The following is a 24,469-nucleotide window of genomic DNA, read 5'->3' as shown; positions in this document are numbered from 1 at the left end:
GTTTACAATCAGTAGCTCTGGTGCTCTTACAGCATGCTTCAGCTCACACACAAATCACTCGGGGAACTCCTGATGCCAGCACTTAGTTTTGGGATAAAAGATGGCAGCAATCCCATCTGTGCCAGGATGACAGACACCAGGCCAGTGCAGCCAGGCAATTTGGTGGAGATGTGCACATGGAGCACCCTGAAATCCATGGAGGATCTGTTCAGTGTTGGGACCAGCACTGGCATCCAACCCACTCCTCTGAGCAGCTCCTGCCACCTTAGAAGGATCCTCCCCAACAAATACCAAACTTGAGCTTATTTTTAACTGGTGACCTCATTGCTCACTCCCTGCCATCCCCAGCTGGGCTCTCAGTCTTTTGATGCCTCCAACACCCTCCAGTGAGAGCAGCCCAGGAGACAGCCCTGCCATTGCTCTCTGGACACGAGGACACAAAGCATCAGCCAGGGAACTGGCACCATCCTGACCATCAGGCCAGGCTGCAGCCACCAACATCTTCCAGCACACGGGTGGCTGCTACCCCCAGCAGGACAGCAGAGTGGCAGCCAGGGACACCTCCAGGTCCCAGCCCACAGACTGCACAGGCTCTGCTCTCACCCTGCAGCAGGCACAAAGCTGCCCTTGAAGGAGGGAAAGCACCTGCAGCCAGCACCCAAAACACCAGTGCGTGGTAACCTCGAGCTGCTGCCGCAGGAGACTCCCAGCAAACATGGATTAGCACAGTACAGACCTCTTATGTCCTTTGTTTCTGTGTCAAGGAGCCTTTGACTACAGAACACCCATCTCTGCTTGAGTCACATCATCACAGACCACTCTTTATTTTGGATTCAACATACACACCTGAGAAGGAAATGCCAGAGCACTCCTCCTCCTGCCACGAGCTCCCCCCTTCCTGCCTCTGAGTCAGGCCCTTTAATTTGTGCTGTGGGTGACCTGGGACAGGTGTCCCTTTAGGCAGGGCCACCAGTGGCAGCAAAGCTGCTGCTTCTTCCAAATGAAGACAACTGCTCATCCTGCCAGAGGTTCTGCTGCTACTGAACATGCATGTTTTAATAATGGAAAATGAGTCCCTGGCAAGGTGGTTGGACAAGGCCTGGGAGCACATCCCCAAGCCCATTGGAAGACCAAGCCTTTTTTATGTTTTAAACCCTTCCACAGCAGCTGCCAGGAAGCAGCTTCTACAGCTGCAACTAACAGAAACACTCCCAAGGAGAGGAAACAATCGTGGAAGGCTTTTTTCCCCCCTCCAAGTCACTGCCAGCATCTTAGCTGCCTCTTATCTATTCTCAGCCACCTCTCACCTCCCCAAACACTACCAGAAGGGCTCAAATTACTGTCAGCTCTCATTAGGTTCACACGGAAGGCAAGGCCAAGCAGGAAGACCTCCAGACAGTTGTATGCTGAATTCTGATGAATCCTTTGGGTAGAAAGATTTCAGCAACTGTGGAACTGTTTTTGTTGTCTATCTATTGCAGTCCCTGCACTGGCACACAAATGAAGCTGGTGCACGTTTGATTATTGGCTGCTATAACAAAATCCAGGTGGGCACATGACCGAAAGAATTACTGTCTGCATGTTAAAAACAAAAAATCACCTCATTTCCTTTAATTATTAAACTACTCTACACTAAAGCATTGCAGGTTGGTGGAATTTATCTGCACAAAAGCAGCTGCTGCTTCGTAAAACGCCATTACCTTTATTTCTTCTCTTCTGATATTTCTGTACATTTTGGCTTTTTGGCAGGAGCAAAGCTGCCTTTTTGCACTGACACAGGAACTGGGAGCTCATCTGTGGGAGCTCTCACTCCCCAGCCTGTGTTCAGAGCACTCTTTCCTGCCATGAGAAAAATTCCAGCTGTCCTGGCCCCAGAGCTGCACCCAGCTCTGCTCCAAAAGATGCAGTCAGGGCTGGGAAAAAAACCTACTGTTCTTTTATTTCATTCATGCCCACTGCTACCTGATAGCTTTTAAGTGAAACAGTTGTCAAAACAAATCCTTTATTTAATAATGCTACCAACCAAAAGAAGAAAAAAATAGATTTTATTGTAGTGCAGATTTTTTTTACCCCAGACACGCTCCTTTCAAGTCCAGTTTTAGGATTCAAGGAAAAGCTCTCCCTTTAGAGATCTAACCAGTCTAACCATGACTAAGGCAGGGCTTTTTCCATATATACAAAATCAGAGCATTAGCCAAAAGGTATTCTAATACAAAAAATACTTCTCTACTGCACAACTAGAGCAGAGGAATGTTCTAAACCTTCAGCATAGCAGAGATGTGCAAGACCTGCTAAAACCCAGAGGATTTTCAAAAGGGGATTTGAGCACCATTGTTACCAATGAGCAAGTGCAGAGGCAGGTGTGACACTCAGTCACCTCTGGTTAGCTATTATGGACTTCTCGAAATTCCATTCTAGCTGTGCATTTCTGCTCTTGTGATTCCAACAGAGGCTGCTGCCTCCCCATGGGCAAGCTCAAAAGATAAAGGAACAAAGCAGGGAACTTGCACAGCACAAAGAAACAGATACCATACGTGGAGCAGCTTCTGAGGCAAATTAGGACTCTACTAACAGGGCCAAATTGCTTCCTCTCTCCCTACTTTAATATATACCTTCCAAGAAGGAGTGTTGCATTACAGTGTTTTTCCACAGAAAGAGAAGACAAGCAGTATGTGAGTCTGTGAACAGCCTGTGGCTGACATGTCAAGCTGCACTGAAAAAGGGGAATCGCCCTGCTGAATTCTCTCATTAAATTGCCCAAACACGAATCAATCCCTTTTAGTCAGTTCTCATTTACTGCTATAAAGCCAAGTACCTGCATTCTCAGGGCCAGATCAGCATTTTCCCAGCTCATGCTGAAGCAAGCACAGCATGAGAGAATGAGAAACAGCCCCCTGGTGAGAGTCCCTGTCCCACATGCCTGACACAATACAGATATCTTCAGGAAGCTGAGCTTCTCTTCAGCAGCAACAGCTTGATCAGGAATCCTCTCTGCTCTATTCTGCCCCGTCTAGGAACTGCAAGGTTCATAATCATAAAAATTTGCCTTTTCTTGCACCTCCTATCCAATATTCACTTTGACACAAATGCAGAGCTATCAGTAACCCAATTATGTCTGACTTAAAAATCACACCATGATTTTAGCTAACTAACTAGCCAGCTGCTACTCTTCTCTTCAGCACTGGAGAAGCTCTCTGGACTGTGAACACAAAGAGCTTGTTAACACATACAGCAGAGAGATTTCGGTGAAAAGATACAGACAGTCCATGAAACAGAGAAGCAATCTGCACTTTTAGTCTGTCACATTGTCCACCAGCCTGGACTATGCTAATCACATCTCTCAGTGTGCTGTAAGAGCTGTCATTGCCAGTCTGCACTTAATCACCATTCTTGCAGCAGCAGTGAACAGAGTTCATCTTTTTCCCTTCAATAAGAGCCATTACATCATTCTCCAGCATGGAAACTATGAACTGGGAAGGTCAAAAAGTTCTTAATTAGAAGGATTTTTATTACTGTGATAGTTCCGTTCTAGCCTCAATAAGAGAGATCTGCAGTACAGGCAGCAAGAGCTGGAAGGCATCTTGGATATAGGAAGCACTGTTTGAAGCCTGTAAAAACAAAAACCAAAATACACATGTGAATAAATACGCTACCAATCAGCTTTACTCACCACATACTCATTTCAAACAGCATTGATTATTGCACAGAAAAAACAGAAGCCTAGTGCTTGCTGGATTTTAAAGGATTCATTCTAGAAATCAATTTTATATCAAGTTTTTGAGGGGCTTTATGCCACTAGGCAAAAAAAGCAACTGGCTTAAAGACTGCCAAACAAGATCAGTTCGAATCCAAATGTAGGATACTGTTCTCAGTAAGAGAAGAAAAGTGTTTATTTCTAAGTGAAGCATAGCACGCTGTGGCAGGAAGGAAGAACACACCAACATGAAACACCCCTTTTTACCACACCTCAGAGCTCTGCAAGCATTGAGAACCCACTTAACATTAAGGAAGTGTTGGGACTCTTGCATGCTAATTTCTGAACTTGTCTAAGGTTTGACTTTGGACATTTCAATTCTAAAAATGCAGACTGCTGAATTTAGTATGTGTCTCCTGACCCATCATAACTGTGAGCTGACACTCACTCCTCACTAAGTAACTCATCTCTTGTGCAAACCTACAGACATTTATCAAAACTTTCACATTATTAGACAGATAAGCACAATTTTAGACCATGGGTTAGAGAACTTGGCATGCATAAGGATCCTGAAGTGGGAAGAACCAGCATATCTATTTTTAAAGTATTAGCTTAAAGTTTTAATGTTAGCATAACTGACCTCCAAAAACACTCCAGTGATTAAGGGATTAAGCACATCTGCTTTCTCTTTGACCTGCAGAGATCAGACATACATTATCCTGATCGAAAATTTGATCACATTTCTTCAAGCAAGATAAAGCTAAATCCCCAGTAAGTTTAAAACCACCACTGCTCCTGTAACCAGAGGAAAGCTAAGCCACAAGCTCAGCAGCCTTGTAGCATGCAAATAAGAACAAAGTAACCTGCATGTGGCCAGCACAGGTTGGGTATGAATACACATCACATCTTCAAATGAGCTGGGGACAAGTGGAGAATCCAGAGATGATGATACGATCTTCAGTAACACCCGAGTGCTTTGGAAAACCCACAACAGGCTCACAAACCTTTTTTGCCTCTGTCTCCTTAACACTGTGAGCATCAATTCCCACCCCCCACTCAGTGCCAGGCTGAATGCAGCAGGAGCCTCTCAAAAACTCAGCTGCCAGAGTTTGAGGAACCCTGGCCTAGAAGATCAGTTCACAGGGAAAAAAACCTGCATATGTAAACACGCAAAAACAAAAAAGCACTTCATGGCAAAGATCCCAAGGCTGTTATCAAATAGCCACATCTCATTCCTAAGAACTGTGGTGTAACTCTTACCCCTGCAGTTGTTAAGCACGTTGTGAACTCTTTAGAGAAAGCTGACAGCTCTTTACACAGCATGATCGTCAGTCTGTGGAGGAAGACAGGGAAAACAAGGAAGTAAACACAGTCCTCAAGATGAAGTTTCTTTCTGCATTCCTCTAAAACATAAATGCCTTGTTTCCATGCTTATTAAATTAAACCAAAATCGATATAGAACATATAAATGGTGCATGAAGATTCAGAAGTTTCCCCAATAAAATAGAGAGTGGAAAGATGGGGAAATAAATAATTAAAGCAGAAGATCTTAAAGAGCACTCAGAGGACAGAAACATCCATTCCAGAAGGAACAGTACTAACTTGCCTTTTTTTACTGGCAAGTATCATTTTCTGAATTAGAAAGTACTGCACATTTCAGACACATGCCAAGTGTCTCCTGTGCAGTAATTTTGCTGTCTCATGTACCAAGCATACTAAATGATTAACAGAGAGGTGATCAGGAATCACTTCTATACAACTGCTTTGTCATGTTTTAAATCTCTGCCTACTGACTAGCACAAACTTAGGGCAAATATTCTTCTAGGTTACACAAAGCTTTCAAGAAGGGTTTCCTTTTTCTTATCAAGAAATGTCTTTAAGCTGGAAAGAGATAGCTGAGTTCTAAAAGACAATGATGCCACCCATCACAAATCCACAAATTTGCCCAATTCCCAAATTTAAACACCTATGCATTATTCAAGAACCCTGCATTGCATGGATTTCCGAAGAATTATTAGACAGTTTAATCAGTCATTATATGCTATCCATTTACTGAGAGATGCACTCACTGTGAAAGGGACTTGGCTCTGTCTGTGGCTGTCACCTCCTGTTTCTGACCATAGAGAAACAAAGCTGCAGTTTTGTGAAACATTTCAATGGAGCAGGCTGTCAGTTCTGCCAGGCTTCTTATGGCAAATGCATGAATGTCCTGCAAGAGTGACAAAAATTCCCCATACCACACAGAAACTAGCAGCTTTTATTATTTAAAACAAGTCAATTACACACCATACTATCACACTCTGCCCTTTCTTGACCTCAGAACCCACACACCCTGTGTGTAGAAACCCATACACCCTGCGAGTCACAACTGCAACTCAGCAGCCAGATAAACATTCTGCAGGCAAGTATTCTTTTCCTTGATTACTCAAGTTACCTCTACTGATTTCTTAGTATCCTGGTCACCATCTCTGGATTCTACTTCTTGGTTTTCTTCACTTTCTTTTTCTTCTTTAGAAAGACTGCTGTTGAATTGTGCTATCCACTCATGAGCAGATGTCCTCACCTGTAGCAAGATGTGCCATAATATTTAATGACTGGAATGAAGCCCCCCTGCACACAAGACAATGGAGTATGGGCCCTCTCCAGAGGAAAGAACCAGCTACAACTCCTTTCAAGCTTCTGAGAAGAACCAGGACAAATATTCCCAGTGCCTTCAGGATTTTGCAAAAGTTTGGCTGCACTGATGTAGTTGAGGACAGCTGTTTCTCTAGCACCAGGGGCTGGAGTTTACCAACAATTAGAAACATGTCTGCAGAATGCTGCTGCCACTTGGTGGATCTGAACGGTAGTGAAATGATGGCAAGAAAGGTGATTCTTCTTCATACCAGCTCCTGAACACAGTAAAATCAGGTGCTTTGTACCAAGAGGAGGCCTTCAGTTCATGACCATAGGTTTTTTCACTGTGGTGGCTGAAGGTTCACATGATTCTGCCCCATAAGGTTAAAAGAAAAGGCCCATCTCCTTTGCCTACCATTGCCAAAAGACCTAAAATATAGCTTGTTTTCATGCACTTGATATTTTCACAAGCAAAGCAGGTGAAGAGAAGCTCTTCCAGTGAGGAAACTCTCCAGCTTTTAGAATATGGAAAATAACTCACCGTGATCACTTTTTCTGGCTTGGAGGAGATGTGCAATTCTGAAAACAGCTCTGTTACTTCTTTTGTGAACTCCTCGTCTCCTAAAGGACAGGAAAGGTTAAAGAATCCACACAAAGGACAGATTCAGGCATAAGCAGCACTTCAGTGCACACCTAGTGCTGCACAAGTCTGTCAACTGTTTCCTTTATTTCTCTTTGAATCATCACCTCAGGCAAAAACATATCAAACCCAGTCTTTTCAAATACAATTTCTAAGGTAAGTTCTGCAAAGGTGGAGACATCAGTGCCTGAAGGTTAGTTCTTGCTTTCTCAATTCTGGTTTTGTAGCTAAGGTAACTCCTTTTTTTTTTTTTCTTTTTTTTAACAGGCAGCCTTTTATAACACACTAACTTGCACATCACCTTGGAGAGTGTGAAATATCACTTAGAACCTATGGTTCTCCTATTATATATGGCACAGCAGATGTGAGATCCATTATGTGCAAATATAAAAGATACATTAAATGTTGAATGATAGCAAGTGCAGGTGTGTAAGCCCTCCCTGATGAGCATTTAGGTAAAAGCAAGGCAAGAAATTTACATTTAAATCCATGTAATTCTCAAGAATCAGGGCTCTTGTGTCCAAAGGTACCTCTGAATCTTTTGCTCTGTGTGGCTAAATCTCATTTAATAAACAAATAAAAAGCCTTTTTGCTTTCCTGCATGCTGGACAACTCTGTTCACAGTTTTTCCTTCCTGGTCAAGGAAACCCACTCTCTCTCTGAATTTGCATCTTGGCTCAGGGTCAGTTTTATGAACTGCCCATGAGTCAAACAACTCTAATCCTGCTCTGGCAAGAAATCATTCCTGCTATGGAATTACTGCACAGCAGCTTTACAGAGATGAAGGGTGTTGCTACCTGTCATGCCCCTGGACACAGATGGCTTTAGGATTAAACATCCATCTAAAGAATAACTTAAATTTGGCATCATGGCCATTGCTACTGATCAGGGCTGGCTGGTTCTGCACTGAGGACCAGCTTCTCTTCTCAGAACCTGGGCCTCTCTTACCCTTCTTTTCTTCCTCTTCTTCTTCAAAGAATTCAGGTAAAGAAAATGCTTCTTTGAGTTGTTCCATTTCCTCCTGCAGTGTGTCCAACTTCTCTCCAGAAAGGGCATTCAGAACTGCTTTCACCTGGTTAGGGGCAGCACAGCCAAAGAGAGAATCAATAAATCCATCCAATAGGATGGAAAAGGCAGGCCAAGGCAGCAAACGAGTGGGTGTGAGGAGAGTAACTTGAGAAAAGTTGTGAGACCTGCAGGAACTGAGGTTGGCTGGGGTAAAGGGAATGGCTTTAGGAGCTGAGGACAGGACAAACTGCACCCAAGGTAAACACCAGATCCTAATGCAAGGATCAAAGTGAAGTCCAGTAATCATTTTACAGCAAGTTCTGAGCACTTGCTTTTACATGTCTATACATATATTTCTAATCCTTTTTCCCCTGTTCAGCTGAACTCAGAATAGAAAACAAAATGCTCAAGGCCATTACCTTTGATTCACTCTCTCTGGAAAGCATCTCCAAGGCCTCCAGATGTGAAAGACCCTGAAACTCATCAAACAGTAACCCATAATGGGCTTTCTTCTCAGTAGCCATGGTAACCTCAGTAGCTGTCTGCTGCTCTTCTTTCTCCTTTGCCTCTCGTAAGACCTGAAAAAGAAAAGCAGAGGCCTCGTGACAGTGTCAGGAGATAGAGAATACAGGAGGAGAAGGCTTTTGGCTCAATAGCAAAAATGGTTGCTTAATGAGAGGACCCCTTCCACAAAGGAAGGGAGAAGACATGAGAGAAACCAATGAGGTGCTGATAGGGAACTGCTGTACCTGAGATAACGTGGAGGTTCTGTTTATGAGGCCCTTTGTTTTTTTGAATCCAGGGTCTCCCTCAGCTATTACATCCATTGTCTTTTTCCCGATGAATTCCAAGGCATCCAGACCTCCACTAATAACAGTTTTACCCTAGGAATCAGATTTGGATAAAGACAGCACATAAAACTCAGAGATTACACAACAGAAGAAATTGAATTGGGAGGGTTTTATCAGCAATCTTATGCTGGGCACTCACAGAAAAGCCAAATTGGTCCTTTCCACCCTGAAATTCAACCCTAGTCATCACAAAAAGAGCAGCAGGACATGGAAAGAGCCACAACACATTACCACCCAACAGCTTATTACAGCACCCAGACAGCTGCAGCAATCTGATGGGAAATACATTTTTAGTTGGTGAAGAAGCTGGTTCTCAGCACATTGCAGTATTTAGGTCTCATCCTTCCAATGAGAAAACACCACACCTGTGGATTTTGATTGCTAACTTTTGTTCAAGCCTTAAAAGCAGAAACAGAAGGCAGCTTTCCATCTGCAGCTCTTTCAGATTCCCAGGCAAATTGACAAGACAGCAGATCACAAAAGCAGTTTCCAAGGGTAATGGCTTCCTTTGAAGTGCATTTCTCATGGTCACAGGAGCAAGCTGATTTCCAAGCAAATTGGGCTAGTTTCACAGAGGTGTTTGAAGAGGAGAATGGATTTCATCTCCAGACAGTTCTGTGGAAATCAGTGGAAACACTCCAGGAATGAGTCTGACCCTGCATTTACCTGAACGCTCCAAAGGCAAGGCGCAGAGATGACAGAGTACAGAGGTGACATGCACAGAAATGCATACTCTGCACAATCCACCGTTAGGATTGTTTTGCTATGTATATACAGAACTATCACAATTCAAGACATTTTTCACATTAGGTGCCAGTTAGAAGCAAGGCCCAGGATAAGGTTTGTCTGAGTTGGAGGAGTTTCTCACCACATATCCCACAAACGTCAAAATTAAGTTTCCTCTTACAATGTTTCAGATGAAAGGCCAAAACCCCAAAGCTCCCTTAAACCCATTTTCTCCCACACTCCCAACTCACTCACTGTGCTTTGGACAGCAGTAGAGATGGTTGATAAAACTTCAAGAGCCCCAGCAATAGGGAAGGAGCTGCCATCATCCGCTGCATTGGCATTGCTGCCAGCAGGATTCTCACTTCCTGCATTAGAAGGCACAGAATTAACTTCCTGACTTCCAAAAACAAAACTAGACCCTGTCAGCCACAGAGTGGAGAAAACCAACAGACACCAAATATCCGCCAGGAGCAAGCCTACAATTCAGATTATTTTCCTTTCTACTTTTCAGAGCTAACAGAACGAAGCAAGAGAGAATTATTTTAATGTTTTTATTATCTATCTCAAGGTGCAAGGTGCAGAGTAAGGTGATGTCATTTTGGGGCTGATTATCTTATGAAAAACATTTCAGGGTTGTTCTTATGCAGTACAAAACTGACCTCTTGTAGCGTCTTTAGACTCTGATGAGATTTCACTAGGACTGGGGATCCCAAGGGTTGTTTCTGCTTTTTCTATGACATTTGAAATTCCTTGACCTAGAGAAGACAGAAATCAGAACAGAAACAAGATTAGAGCTGCATATTCTTTTTTATTATTCTGGACTCCTTCTGCTCAAAACAGTTTAACCAGCACTGAAACCTCCTTCTATCCAGCTTGCCTACCAATATAATGAACCAAGGTTTCATCTCAGCTTTTAAATGAAGTTGTAAATATTGGCTGAATACCAGTTTAAAATACCAGGTGAAAATTACACAAACGCCCTAAAAACTTGAAAGTTCTGTCTGTGCATTATCTCCTATCTCACTGTCCCTTTTGGTACAAGCTTTTCCCATTACTTGAACAATTCTCTCGACATTTTCCAATAATGGCTGCTATAACTGAAATCCCCTTCTCTAGAAACAAGTTCTAAAGCACCAGCTTGAGACACAAAACATGATTAAAATATTTATCAAATACCAGAAAGAGCCTTACCTACAGTAGCTACGGTAGCAGACGCAGTTGACAGAAGAGATTTCCCCCAGCTTCCCCAGTAGCCCCACCCTGTCTGAACTGCAGGAGGATCTGAGACCTTTAATGAAGAAAAACAGAAGACTGATGCAGGCATTATGGTGAGGAAAGGAACAGAAGCAGACTGTGACATGTGGCTTTTGTGCGGCTTTTTCATTTCAGAGAACAGCAATGTGAATTTTCAGAAAGGAGTGGGGCTTATGCTCAGAGTTCTCCTGTGCTCAAAGCCATGAAATGTGAAGTCACATCATTTTGAGCAAGCACAGGAACATACCTTGATGGTTTCAGCTGCAGGCTTTTCTGTGGCAGCAGGCTGGCTTGGGGGCTTGGGTTCAGGTCTTTTCCGAGTCACAGGCACAGTCTCTTGTTCTCTCCTTTCCCTGCTCTCAGAGCAGCCAAGTTCCTCTGTCTTCTGTTCATTTTCATCTTTGTAAGAGGTTTCTTCTTTCAGATTTTCACCACTGTCTTCCTCAGACATGACTACAAACATCCATAGAAAGCAAAGCAAATTAAATAATCACTCCCTTGCACTTTGACATTAGTTCAAGAGCATCACATTGGTGTTTTAAATAATTAAACACAACAATGTGGCCACGCATACGCACATGTGTGTAGACTAAATAATGTCTAACTAGAAATGTCATACTTGGGAGACTAAAGTCCCACAGGGCCACGTGGCTTTATCTAACTGACACACCCTCTCCGCAGGGAAAAAAAACAGTTTGCTAACTCTGGAAAACAAATGACGGTACGATAGGGCCTCAGATAATCAAATCATTACATGTTCTACCAAAATAAAAGTGAACACAAGTGGCTTGGGATGGCTGCTTTGAGGAGTGTAGGATACAAATGGGGACACAGAGAGCTGAGCAGGCAGGGAGGCAGCGACTGGGTCACTTCTGTACTCGGGGATGAGCACTGCAGGGCACGAACACCCCCCCGAAGCTGCGATGTGCCCCAGCTGCCACAGCAGCGGCCCCAGCACCGCGGATCGGGGATGGAGAGCCCATGAGCGGGGCTGTCACGCTGCTCCCGGGGCCCACGTGTCACCCGTGCGGGCTCCTCTGGCAGCAGCTGCGGGTGAAGTGACTTGCAGGTGCCAAACCGAGCACCCCAGAGCTCCCGGGATCGCACTGGGGCGACGCCGTGTCCCCGGCCAGGCGGTCACTGATGCAATCGGGGCAGCTGCCCCCGCCACGGGGCAGCGATGGCTTCAAGCGAAGGAAAGGGACAGCTCGGGGTGCGGCTGGGGACCCCCACCCCATCTGCCCAGGACTACCGGGATCCCGCAGCGACCACGGCCCCCAGGTCACCCCTGCACCCTCCCCGCCCCGCAGCCCTGGAGGCCTCCCTGTGCCTCCGCTTCTCCGGGAGACCCCCGAAGTCCCATAACCCCCACATCGGGCTGCCCCGTATGGCACCCCCAGGTTCCCTAAACCTTCCCGTGGGGCTCCTGCTGCACAAGGAGCTCGCCCGGTGTCCACACCACCCCCCCACACACGGTGCCGCCTGCCCCACAAGGAACCCCAAAGCGCCTCTCCCCGCGGGGCTCCCTGTGCCCCGCAGAGCCCCCTGAGCCTGTGCCGCCCCTCACCGTCGGCGCTCGGCGCGGCCCCCGCGGCTCCGGGCGGACCGTGACCAGCGAGGCCGGCGCAGAGCGGCCCCGGCGCTGCCCCGGAAGCGGCCTCAGCCCGGGGAAGCGCGTCCGGGCGGCGGGGCCGGCGCGGCGGCGGAGCTGCGGGACGGACCGGGCCGGGCCTGGCCGGGTACCCTCGTCCCGGTGAGAGCGGCGGTACCGCCAGGTTCACCTGGCGAGGTCGGGGTCGGGGGGCAGCGGCGGAGGGGGAGGCCGCGGGCCCGTGTCCCGCCTCGCTGCTCCGGCGTGGAAATGGAGCTGGGGCAACAAGGGATGGGTTTGGAGGACAGCGAAGGTGGTGGAGGAGCTCGAGGGGAAGCCACACGAGGAGCTGAGGTCACTTGGTCTGGTCAGCCTGGAGAACCGGAGACTGAGGGCAGAGCTCATCGGGGTCTGCAGCTCCTCCCGAGGGGCAGCAGAAGGGCAGCTCCGAGCTCTGCTCTGACAGTGACAGGACCCAGGGGACGGCCGGAGCTGTGTCAGGAGAGGTTTAGGTTGGATTTCAGGGAAAGGTTCTTCCCGCAGAGGGTGCTGGGCACTGCCCAGGCTCCCCAGGGAATGGGCACAGCCCCGAGGCTGCCAGAGCTCCAGGAGCGTTTGGACAGCGCTCTCCAGCACGGGGTGGGATTGTCGGGGTGTCCTGAGTAGGGCCAGGAGTTGGGCTGGATGATCCTTTTGGTTTTCTTCCAGCTCAGAATATTCTGTGAGTTTATGTTTCTGGCTTGACGTCATGCCCCAGTGACACCAGCCCGCGTGGCATCAGCCCCGTGGCCCGGTGCCCTCGGCTGCAGTGTAGTCGCGTCGTGTGTCCCACTGCCACCACCAGCCCAGCGGGACCGGGGCTTTTCCACGAGTGAACTTGGAGCACACTGGGGCTGTGGGAACAGGGTAATGCTAAGTGGAACTTTGTGCCTGGTGGTTTTTAGCTGACAGGGCAAAAAAACCTGTTCTGGTGCGTAGCCGATGCTGTGTCGTGGCAGGTTACCTCGTGACAGGTGTCAGGCAGCCAAGGGATAAGCACAGCAAAACACCGTGTCCTGTCAGGCAGCCAAGGGGTGCGTGCAGGAAAACACCAAATCCCATCAGGCAGCCACGGGACTGTGCACAGGAGAGCATCAAATCCCACCAGGGAGCCTCACCCAGCGAGGCTGGCCCTGGTGTCCTGTGGATTTGCTCCTTAGGTTGGTTTTTGCACCGTGGGTGCTGCCATTCCCCTGCAGAGCTTTGGCTGGTGCCAGCAGAAGTGAGCCCTCCCTGTGGCCTCTCCCATGCTGGGTGCACCCAGAATGGCTCTTGTCAAGACCATGCTATGTTCATAAATCCCACAAGAGTTTCTGCCTGTAGGGCTCTGCCAAATGCATCCCCCTGGTTTGACAGAGGGTCAGAGGGGGCTTGCAAATTGTATTTCTGCAAGACATCAGCAGCCTGTGCTCTGTCTGGTGTGTCTTGGTTTATTGCCTCATGTTACTCCAGGTATGATGTGATGTTATAAGTAGTGAATGTAAAACCATAGAACTTGCAACCTCTTGGGCCCCAATTTTGCAGTGCCATATAAATGTGTGTAATTTTAAGTACTATCAGTGCTTCCACTGACCTCAGTGGGACTACTTAGAGTGCTCTAAGTTAGACACAAATACACTTCTTCAGGGTAGGAGCCAAGGATGACTCATACAAGCGCATGCATCACAGATTTTTATCTTTCCACTGCTATTTGTTGTTACAACTTATGGTTTAATAAAGGTTAAATGTGTTGAGCTCAGCTTCAGGTTCAGTTGTAAAATAGCCAGTTCCTATTCTGACACATTTCATTTTGCTTGAGCTTAACACTTTGTTGAAGAATTGTGATGTTGGCACTGATCACGCTTTATCCTTTTTGGGTCCTTTATCAGCTGCAGCAGCTGTTTTGCATAAGTGCAATGGATAAAGAATATGGATTTTGCAAATCATTTTATTGTTCCCAGCACTCGGCAGCGAGAGATCATTGTCTGCTTAGCAATAATGGCTTTTCCAAAAGACAAACAATTTCTAATAAATCAGACCTTGAAAAATTTAATAGTAAAATTAAATGACCCGTCACCAATGGTTTATGCATTATGCAGGCTCAGTGCAAGTATAGTGGAGAGCATATGCAATTACTGAAGATAATTATTCTTATGAGGGAAAATGTTGCTGAGTATTTCTTGTGTTAAATAAATGAGTGAGATTCATAATGTCATTTAGGAGAAACGTCACAGACGCTTGGAAACCTTAACAATTCAAATTTAATAATTTCAAATGACAATAGCACAGGCAGAGTACAAGAGGCACTGGGATTATTCTCTAATAAATCTAACGTTTCAGTTGGGAGGTTATTGTTTTAGAAGACTGTAAGTTATTATGTGCCTGGGATTTGAGGGTGAAGTTGAGGGTTTGTGTTTGCTGCAGAAGTATTGTCTGTTTTAACTGTATCAGGTGCTGTGAAGTCTGATGCATGCAAAAGCTTTTAAATTCATTTTTAGCTAAAGTCAGCTGGGTCATGGGGTGATGTCAGCTGAAGGTCTGGGACCACAGCACCTCACTTGCCACTGCAAGGTGTGACAGACCTTTAAAGCAACCCAAATGTCAGTGGTCCACAAACTACTACCAGTCCACAGCTTGCCTGTGAGGAGCCTGCACAAGGTCAGTGTCAGCAGTCTTTTGCGGGCTCTGAAACACTGAAAACACCAGAGGTCTAAAAATGGAAGGTTAAAACCACTCCCTCAAACAAAAGAATAGTTGTTATCAACAGCAGCCTTAGTATTGGGTTCTTTTCAGACCTGTGCTGTTGCTGTGGATGGAATGCTCTTCTCCAGAGGCAGCAGGACTCAGTGACACTTTCCCTGAAGTGTAGCTGGTGAAAAACAGGAATGAAAGAGGCCTTGGTAGTGGTTTTAACTGTTTAGCTGTGGGAAAGTAGCTTCTCCAGCACAATGGTATAATTGAGTTCTCTGCAGTAGTCTCATCTTAAATGAAAGGACAAGAGGCATGATAGAAAACAGAGTGGGGCCAATGATTAAAAAAAAAAAAAAAAAAAGAAGAAGAAGGCAGATGAAGGGATTGCTGTTTACAGAGAAACAAGTAGGGAGCCTGTTTTCCAGTTTCTCTTGCAGGATTCAGTGGGTGAGTTGGTTAGTCAAGCTTGAAGGAGAGTTGGACACAGCTGTCTTCTTTGCCTTCTTTGTTAAACTGGTTTTGGCAATAGCCACAACAGAAATGGAAATGGGTCAAATAACACATTTCTCATCAGATGTCAAGTCTGGAATCTGGTTTGACCTTCGGCAAATTAACTTTCACTGAAAAAAATTCCCAGTCTGGATAGCATCTTATCAGCAGAACTCCCCTTTTTGAATATGCTTGGTTTGTCTCTGATGAAAGACAATTACTAGAAATCACCTGGCTTTATGCATATTACATTATTTTTCAGAAGTGCTTTAGATAGTGTTAACTACTAATTCTAGAAGGATGAAAAGTGTCTGCATTATTTATCAAGTAAATGGGTCCCTTTGTGTGGTGATATTTATGAAATTCCATTCCACTAACATCTGTTATTTGTAGAAGAAAAGATGATAAATTTGAAGTCACACAGTCAATGGTATGAAGTGAGGTATTCTTTAGGATAACATTTGAGCTTGTGGCTTCTGTACTTTGTAAATGGTTTTTGAAGGCTCTGGAGCAGTCTGGATGGAATCATAACTTCAGGGAACACATATTGGATTAGAAATTTTCTTGAATCAGGCTTCCAGGAAAATTGATAACAGATTGTCTCTTTATCAGTGTCATCTCATTTTGTTACAAGTTGGTTTTATTCTGGCTTGTAAAAAAGGAAAATCTGTGTGTGCAGAAGACAGAAAATTTAAGGCTGTATCCGAATGTCTTAAAATATCTTTTGTGCACATCAATTTGAAGAGTATCTAGACAAAACAATTTTTCACGTTGCTATGAAGTTTGGCTAGAGAAGACAATGAAGAATATATGACTGCTGAGATGAAGCAGCATAAACGAAAAGATTTTCAAGAGGACCTCATTGTAAAACAAACAAGAATAACAGGAAGCAGGCTTAGAAAATGCAGCAGCAACAAGAGAGATTGCAAAAAAGGAAGTATATGTAGACATCAGTGTCCTGATATTCAGAAAGGGACTTCCTCTTCTGGCTGTAGATAACAACCAGGAGACTTTTCCAAGTAATTAAATCATGTTACGTAGTATTTAGACCCCTAATACCAGTTGTGCCCCTAAAATCAAGTAAGTAGATGTAAGTGCTAATAATCAGATGTGTGTGTGTGCTTTGGTTTTTCTCTGGGTGGTAAATGAAAGACTGGCTTTAGAAAACCAGGGCTTAAAAGCACTTTGATATTGGTGGAGAGGGAGGCAGAAATGACATCCTCTTTCTCTCTTTTCTTCCTCTATTAAGAAAGCACTTTTTCTTTGGTAACAAATGCAGAATCCACTTTTAAAGATAATTGTGCATTTCGAGTAGTCTGAACAATTTGTTCTTTTTGCAAAACCTTTTTCCCCTTAATGATTATTATTCCGGAGATTATTTATCTGGTTGGGAAGATGAACATCTAGTGGACTGGAGGCTGTGCTAATGCCTTCTTACCCTCATTTCATTACTGTGTTCTGAGCAAAGCTCTGCTTTGGAACCTCTCAGCTGACAGTTTGTATTACGCTAATCGAAATCTGTTTACTGGAAATTAAATTTGAATACATGGTAACCTTGCTGTCATTAATAAACTTACTGCTTTATCCTTTTTTTTCAGTTGTACTTCCAGTTTCCACTTCAAATATTCATGGTCTTGAAAGTGCGTTTGGATCCCAGACATTTTCCAGGACAGAACAAACCAAGAGCCCCCTCTCCTATCTCAGAGCAAAACAGACAGCTTGATATCATACGACCTCATTTCTCCAAATTAAATGAAAGAATTTTCACTAGCTTTCCATGAAGCTCAGCTATTGCCTGTTAATTTTGACTGTTAGTGCTGATCTTTCAGTTGGATTCACAGTGGAAAATGTAGCTTTTAACAGGACAGTTGCTTTTGGGTCTTTCAATGCATCACTTCATGCAGTGTCTCAAGCTTTAATAAGTTCTCCAGCACACCATGATATCATAGCCAAAGAAGGGACTAGTATTTTAATTGAATGTAAACTGAACATCAGCCAGTATGAACATATCCTTTGGTATAACTCCAGAGGACACCTGCTTGAACAGAAAGATGAAGGTGAGTTTTCCTGCTGTTTTCTATCCATCATTATTCCCCTTTTTTACAGTATTGGAAAACCCCTGGGACTTTATTATAATTTTCTCTTCCTATCCTCCCATTTTTACAATTAGGAGATAAGGAGAGAGCAAAACAAAGCCCTTTGCCCTCTGACATGTTGCCTGGGAATTACACCTGAGTACTTCTGTTCCAGCCCATCCATCCTGCTTTGGTGCCCCACAGAATCACCTTGTTCAAGAGTCATCCCAGTATTCCATACAGAAGAAATGAGTCTTCATCTTACCTAATACTAACTGATGGTTTTATTTAGTATTGCTCTGGTTTAAATTATATTTTTCCAAATGCATGAATTAAACACAATTCTCCACAGCTTGTGACTTTATCAGCTGGCAGTTGGTGCTTTAATTTTGTTACAGGATATTTTAAACCATACTTAGTACATGTATTTTTTGGTTTATGCACCAGTAAGACTGTGGAAAGTAACACAATATGTAATGGCCAACGATGGAATTCCTGCTATTTAACCCTTTTGAACTGAAGGGGAATATATTTTCCCAGCCATTGGCTCTTACAGTTCTGTCCCTGCAGTTTTCAATTTTAAAAAAGTGTTTTGGAGATGTGTGTGTTTTTCTCTCTGTTAGTATTAATGAAGGTCATCAAACTAATTGATAGGATCTTGTTGGAGGCCATTTTTCTGCCTTAAGTATTCAGTAACCTTTTTGTAGTTATAATGCCATCTGGAGATTAGTTCAAAGTAGAGTAATTAGAAGAATAAGTTATGAAAACAGTTCAAAGTAGAGTAATTAGAAGAAATGAGTTATGGAAACAGTTTCCCCCCTATGTTAAAAATGCACAGCAAATGCTGTATAAAGCTTCTTGTATTGATTTCTTTTTACTTGGGTTTTGCTTGTCAGCACTGCATGCTCAGCAGAAAACTGTCTTGAGAAAATTCTGCATTCTTTTGCCAACAGAGCCATTTACAGACTGATCTTTTTCATGGGTCACTTGACTTTTGACTCTGAACGTATGGAAAATTAGACTTTATAGGGGACAGTCTTTTAACATCGGGTGAGAAGCCCTAGTTAAGAATTAGGATCCCTGTCAGGAAGAACCAGCAGGCCAGAAACACTCTGGAAAGTGCAGATGAGAGAAGGAAGTAAAACCAGTGTAGCAAGCATGCAGAATAATTTACCTTTAAGCAGTAGGATTGGTAAGTGGGTTATGGCTTTCTGTGTCATTTCAGTCCTTGGTGTACTGTTATGATGCTAGAAGTGGACTGCTTACTGCCAAACTTTGACTCCTGTTGATGTTTACCCTGGGATTTTTGTTTCATGAGCTCTGTTTATTTCTTTCCCCTCTGCAGGTGACCGGTGGAGAATTGCTGATTATTCCCTCAACATCACAAAGGTCAGCTTTGCTGACCGGGGCCGGTACACGTGTGCAGGCGTTAATCATAATGAGACCTTGTACTACACAGTCACCCTGAGGGTTATCTTCACCTCAGGGGACATGAGTATCTACTACATGATTGTGTGCCTCGTTGCCTTTGCCATCACCCTCATTTTGAACATCACCCGCCTGTGCATGATGAGCAGCCACCTCCGCAAAACGGAGAAGGCCATCAATGAGTTCTTCCGCACGGAAGGGGCTGAGAAGCTGCAGAAGGCTTTTGAGATCGCCAAGCGTATCCCTATCATCACATCTGCCAAAACGCTCGAGCTGGCCAAAGTCACTCAGTTTAAGACCATGGAGTTTGCTCGGTACATCGAAGAGCTCGCCAGGAGCATTCCCCTCCCGCCTCTGATCCTTAACTGCAGGGCGTTCATGGAGGAGATCTTCGAGGCCGTGCGAGTGGATGACCCCGATGAGGTGGGAAAGGAGGACAAGCAGCCCCCCGGCTGCGGGGCCCAGGCCGCGCTGTTCCCCAGGAACCCGGAGATGAAGCGCAGCGATTCCCCGGCCGGCGACTCGGACGATGGCTCCATGAGCGAGCAGGGCCAGGAGATCGCCGTGCAGGTGTCCATCCACCCCCAGGCCCAGGGGCAGAGCATCGACACCGTGTCTCACGGCAGCTGCCCCTCTGTGCCTGCCGAGGAAGGCACCTGCTGAGCCCAGTGATCCCCAGGGGGGTGAAGGAAGCTCGGGTGATCCAAGGATAGTGTGAGAAAAGGGTCTGCAAACAAGCTGCCTCGGTCCCATGTGCACAAGAGTTTTCCAAATTGCAAGGTGCCAGAACTAGATCTGAAGTGTGTATTTTCTGTCAGTGTTGATTTAACGATTCAAGTCTGCCAGAAAAGGCCGTTTGGAATATTGTGCAGGGGCTTTTCTTTCTAAAGCAGGCTTGCTATATTTAAAATAGTTACACAACAGGAGTTCTTTGTCCTTGGCTCCTTGGTAGCTTTTGATACTTCAGATCTGTGTGAGAAGTGACCAAGCCGAGCAGTACAACTTGCAATAAGAACTTTTCCTTTGTGAGCTCCTTCTTTCCTCACGAAGTTGAGCTGAAATTCCTTTGAGTCAGTGTTGTCCTGATGAATTGAGTTCTGTGCTCTTTTTGAGTTGCCTCGTGGTGCGTGTAGCCCATCAGAACCATGGTGAGCTTGAACAAATCTGTTTTCTGTTGCGTGCTTGTGTGTTGCTATCAAAATGTACTGTACTTAGGAAAAGAATAGTGCCAGGATCTGCTGCTGGATTAAATGAGTTGTTGTCGTTTCAAAGCAGCTTAGAGAACAACCAGGAGGTCTCAGTTTTCTGTGCATCTGCAGGAAACTTGTGTGTATTCTAAAAGCTTGTTGTTTAAACTTGGTGCTGATTGCCAAAGCGCCTTACCCTGGTTCTGTCCCACAGAATGGAGCAGGGATAGCACTGCTGGCACTGCCTGGCTTTTGACTTTGCTGATTTCACTCACTGTAGAAAATCCAAAGTTTTATATGTATTTGACGTTGTTGTGAGAAAAGGATGACAGTAATCACATAGTGGCATAACTAATAAATGAATTTATCATCTACAGATAGGTGCCAGGCACATCTTTCTGAACAGCATTATAATAAAGCAGGTGAAAAGTAGTGACACTGAGTCGCTCTGCTCTGGCTGGTCCTGTCACAAGGCAGTGGCAGAGAGAGTGGGGGGCTGGCTGAGCTATTTGCCAGCCACTGTTTGCAGGAGTGGAGTGGCTCACTGCTAGAGCCCAGCCTCATGGGCTGCAGAGGTGGCAGAAGGGAGAGCTGCAGGTGCTGACATACATACACACAAAAGTACTTCACCAAGGATCTCCCACCTGGCTTCCTCAGCTGTAGAGATCCAGCCTCCAGGAATTAGAGTGCAGACAAGAATCTACTTTCTTCTTCCACTCTTTGGTGCTGATTTTTTTTTCTCCTTAACATTTGTAAGTTGTATCACTTAAATAGTATTTTATATCCTGTTGAGATTTAGTAGATGTAAAGCTTGTAAGCACTCCACAAATTAATTTCTTACAACTACTGGAAGCATATTGCCATATAATTTTAACAACTTGGCAACAGGAGCACCATTTAATTTCACACAACTCTTTTTTCTTCCCTTATTATTACAGAAATGTCAGTTGAACAAGTGATTCTGGAGGGCTGCTCAGGATTCTTAAGAGGATTTGACATTACATTTACATGAGTAGAGGTGGAAAACAAGCAGGCACAGTGGTAATAGCAGGGTGGGGCTGTCTGTGGTAATGCATGCTCAGAATGAAGGGGCTGAACGAATTACAGTTACTATGTCAGAGAGAGGAAAATGACAGCATCTATTACCATTTTAAACTACCTTCTGGGGAAATTCCTGCAGTCAGCCACCAGTTAAATCACCCTGGTTGCCTTTGGCTTGTCGGGTTTGTCAGGAAGAAAATTGCTGGCCTTTATTATAGTAACATTCCCACCAGCTTGGTGCCATTTCCAAGACTGTAGCAAACTTTATCTGCTTCAGGGGAATAAAGCCTTCTGTACATACTTCAAGTAGCTGCCTCAACAGTGACTTCGTTTTTGCTTCCATAGTTTGATAGCACTTTATGTCCAGGTGAAAAGTTTGTATAGTTTTGTGTGACCTGTCTGGTTTCTTTTAAGTTTTTTTGAGGTTATCAGTGTTAAAAGATACTCTGTGGATAAATTCCTATTTCTGTTGGAATAGAGAAGCTGCTGTCTTCACTTCTGAGCTACAATGGATTCATTGTTGCACATGTGTGAGGGGAGATTTGGGAGTTTGCACCCTTTAGGATGCACTGGTTGAAAGAGGTGAAGGCTACAAGAGAGAATGATCTGTTTCAATCTCCTTTGTGCCACAGGCCATCAGAATGTACCTGCACCTGCCTTATTTCCCTATAAACAGCTCTCCTTGCTTCTGTGAAACTGTTGCATGATATGCAGCAGTAGCACATTGGATGTGTAACCCCTAAAAACACACGCAGTGAGAGGTGCCACTACAAAATCTAAACCCTATTTAATTGCTTCCTAAGAAGCAGTTATGATTGACAGGTGTCACATCAGAAGTGGCAGCTGACAGGCAGCAGGATGACACTGGAGGTGTGTCAGATGGGTGTCAGGAGAGCAGTTTCTAGAAAGATTTGATCTCTTCTTTGATTTTTTCTGCTTTATTTATGTAGCTCTGAGTTCTTCAGCACAGTTACCTGATGTCTTCCTATTGCTTTCTGAGAGGAAAGAATGACCATGCATAAAGGTCCTCAGAAGTGCAGTTGCAGTGTCAATTGCTGGATAGCAAAGCTGAGAGTTTTCCTGAATTACTACAGTATTTTGTTCCTTAAATTAATTTCCTTCCTGGGAAGGAGGTGCTTTTGTAAGGATTTTTGTGTATCAGGAGTACCCTCTGAATGTAGGAACTGATCCTACTCCCACTGAATTCATTTAGAGAGGATTTGGAGCTCTGGTGCATTTCACAGGATTTTTATGCGTCTGAAAGCAAGGACGATGGTGATGTTAAATGGTAAAAGTGATTTCCAGAGAATAGAATTTGACACCAGTTTCCAAACAACTTGTGAACTGTTCTAGTTATACTGAGAGTAGATGTGTGCACTTAAATTTCTTTGATGAATCTAATTGAACATTAACATTGAAAGTGTTTCTCTCTTAACTTTTTTTAGGATGAGGAGATTCTGCAGTGGTTTCCTTGCTTTAAACTAAAGTCTTTGACAATCACAAGGCTATTCTATCTCTTCTTTGTGACTTATTTTAAAAGACCTAAAATCTACTTGTTATCCAAGAGTACCTAAAACTAACTTTGTAGTGATGATTTGCATTACCTGGATTGTAATGTAACTGTTTAATGTAACCACGTAGGATTTCATACTTTCATAAAATGAATTAGTAGATTTGCAAAATAAATTCAAAAGAAAAACCTTGTTCTGGTGGAGTTTTCTGTTTTACAAGTGAGGAGTGCCTGTCTCTCCAAGGTTATGTAGCAGCTGTATTGAGCTCAGCAGAATGTTGTTAATCAACCTGACAGAGGTTACTGGAATATTCAGTCATCTGAAGGACCATTCCTGCTTGACTTCACTGTCATTTTTTTTTTTGTCTTAAACTCCTCAAGAGCACCTAGTAATTGTTCCCAGCTGCATATACAAACAGTTACAGACCTGAAATGGTTTCAGGAAGGTCCTTGTTTACTTCTTTGTTTCACATTTTGTGTGTGACCTTCAGCCACAAATCTGTTTTATTTGTTCTCACCTTTTTCACATGATTGTACTATTCCATATTGTAAGCACCTCTCTTTTTGTAATCCCACACCCCAAACACCAAAAATCCACCTTGCTGAGAAACCCTCTGAAGTGCCTTCCAGGGGGTGTGCAAGTGTGAATGAGAGCAGAATTCACCCACCGTGCTTTTAAAGAAGAGTCTCTGGTTGCCAGTATCTGCACAAGGCAGATAATGGCATTACAGCTGAATGCTTGGGGATTTTCCCATGAGAATCAGCTGCCTAAAGGAAGAATTACTGGACCCATACTCCTCAGGCTAGGTCAATACTCAGTCAGCATCTGCTTTCTATCTCCTTGTTATGAGAGATGCATTAATGATAACGGTTCAGTTTTTTAAAGCTCCTGTAACCTGACCCCTCATGATCCTATCCACAGTGAACAAATTCATTTGCATCCATTTAGAGCACTATTCCATCTGGTAACAACAGATCATTGAAAAGGGAGCTGCTTTAAGGATGATTGTACTTTAATTCTAGGTGCATGCCTTAAAAAATACATTTTTTTCTTAATGTTACAGCACTTCTGTGAATGAAGTCTCCAGCTGGAGACACAATGGAGACACCATGGTGTCATTCAACTCAGGCAAGTTACAGCTTTATCGACTTCCCTTCAGCCAGGTCATTTCACACCAGCTGAGTCTCCTCTTTTTTTATTGGATAGCAGCTCATTCAGATGTCTCCAAATACTGCCAGCTTTTTTGCATGTGGAAGTGAGAATTGCACCATCATTCAAAAAAAAATCATTCTGCTAGATGCTGAAATACCAAAAAAGCCCTAAAAGCTGGAAAGTTGTTCTTTATCCCTGGTAAAACAGTACCTATTCTTTGGTCACGCCTGGCTGCCAATGAGCGCAATAATACTGAGCAATTAAGCCTTTCATTTTCGTTAGGCTAATTAATTGTTTGCACAGTGCCCTGAATATAGAATCATTTTCCTTTTGGAAAGAATAAAAGGATTAGAATGGCTCTATCCCAAGTTGCTCTGAACGTATTTTATTTATTTAGTGGGAGAAAAATCCTCTCTTGCCCCAAACGCAAACCACACACTCGAGCGTTACGGCTGCACGGGGACGTTTCCATCGGCGGGGATGTGAATGCATCC

General features: G+C 44.3%; 2 protein-coding genes across 2 annotated transcripts; one reads left to right on the top strand and one right to left on the bottom strand.

Moving 5' to 3' along the window:
• Nucleotides 1–2,026: 2,026 nt before the first annotated feature.
• FAM114A2 (family with sequence similarity 114 member A2) lies at nucleotides 2,027–12,443 on the bottom strand. The gene is made up of 14 exons (XM_039559483.1): nucleotides 12,360–12,443; nucleotides 11,040–11,245; nucleotides 10,730–10,826; nucleotides 10,198–10,293; nucleotides 9,791–9,903; nucleotides 8,708–8,842; nucleotides 8,378–8,536; nucleotides 7,899–8,022; nucleotides 6,852–6,931; nucleotides 6,129–6,257; nucleotides 5,764–5,903; nucleotides 4,955–5,027; nucleotides 4,335–4,388; nucleotides 2,027–3,608 (listed from the first exon to the last, which is right to left on the bottom strand). Exons 2-14 carry the CDS (start codon nucleotides 11,241–11,243, stop codon nucleotides 3,510–3,512), a joined length of 1,503 nt encoding a protein of 500 aa, XP_039415417.1. The 5' UTR covers nucleotides 11,244–11,245; nucleotides 12,360–12,443; the 3' UTR covers nucleotides 2,027–3,509.
• Nucleotides 12,444–12,464: 21 nt separating this feature from the next.
• Nucleotides 12,465–23,016, top strand: MFAP3 (microfibril associated protein 3). The gene is made up of 3 exons (XM_039559481.1): nucleotides 12,465–12,545; nucleotides 17,180–17,638; nucleotides 19,002–23,016. Exons 2-3 carry the CDS (start codon nucleotides 17,359–17,361, stop codon nucleotides 19,745–19,747), a joined length of 1,026 nt encoding a protein of 341 aa, XP_039415415.1. The 5' UTR covers nucleotides 12,465–12,545; nucleotides 17,180–17,358; the 3' UTR covers nucleotides 19,748–23,016.
• Nucleotides 23,017–24,469: the final 1,453 nt, after the last annotated feature.

This window comes from Corvus cornix, chromosome 13, assembly GCF_000738735.6.
Source record: "Corvus cornix cornix isolate S_Up_H32 chromosome 13, ASM73873v5, whole genome shotgun sequence".
NCBI lineage: Eukaryota > Metazoa > Chordata > Aves > Passeriformes > Corvidae > Corvus > Corvus cornix.
The sequence above is the reverse complement of the archived record's forward strand: the minus strand, read 5'-3'. Positions and strand labels throughout refer to the sequence as shown.

Bases quoted from the DNA above. Each gene is read 5' to 3' on its own strand.
- FAM114A2 (XM_039559483.1), bottom strand. From the start codon at position 11,243: ATGTCTGAGGAAGACAGTGGTGAAAATCTGAAAGAAGAAACCTCTTAC. The intron at 6,258-6,851 runs GTGAGTTATTTT...ATCTTGCTACAG, and splicing joins AGCCAGAAAAAGTGATCACG to GTGAGGACATCTGCTCATGA. The intron at 5,028-5,763 runs GTGAGTGCATCT...CTTCCTCCACAG, and splicing joins AGAGCCAAGTCCCTTTCACA to ACTGACGATCATGCTGTGTA.
- MFAP3 (XM_039559481.1), top strand. From the start codon at position 17,359: ATGAAGCTCAGCTATTGCCTGTTAATTTTGACTGTTAGTGCTGATCTT. The intron at 17,639-19,001 runs GTGAGTTTTCCT...TCCCCTCTGCAG, and splicing joins GCTTGAACAGAAAGATGAAG to GTGACCGGTGGAGAATTGCT.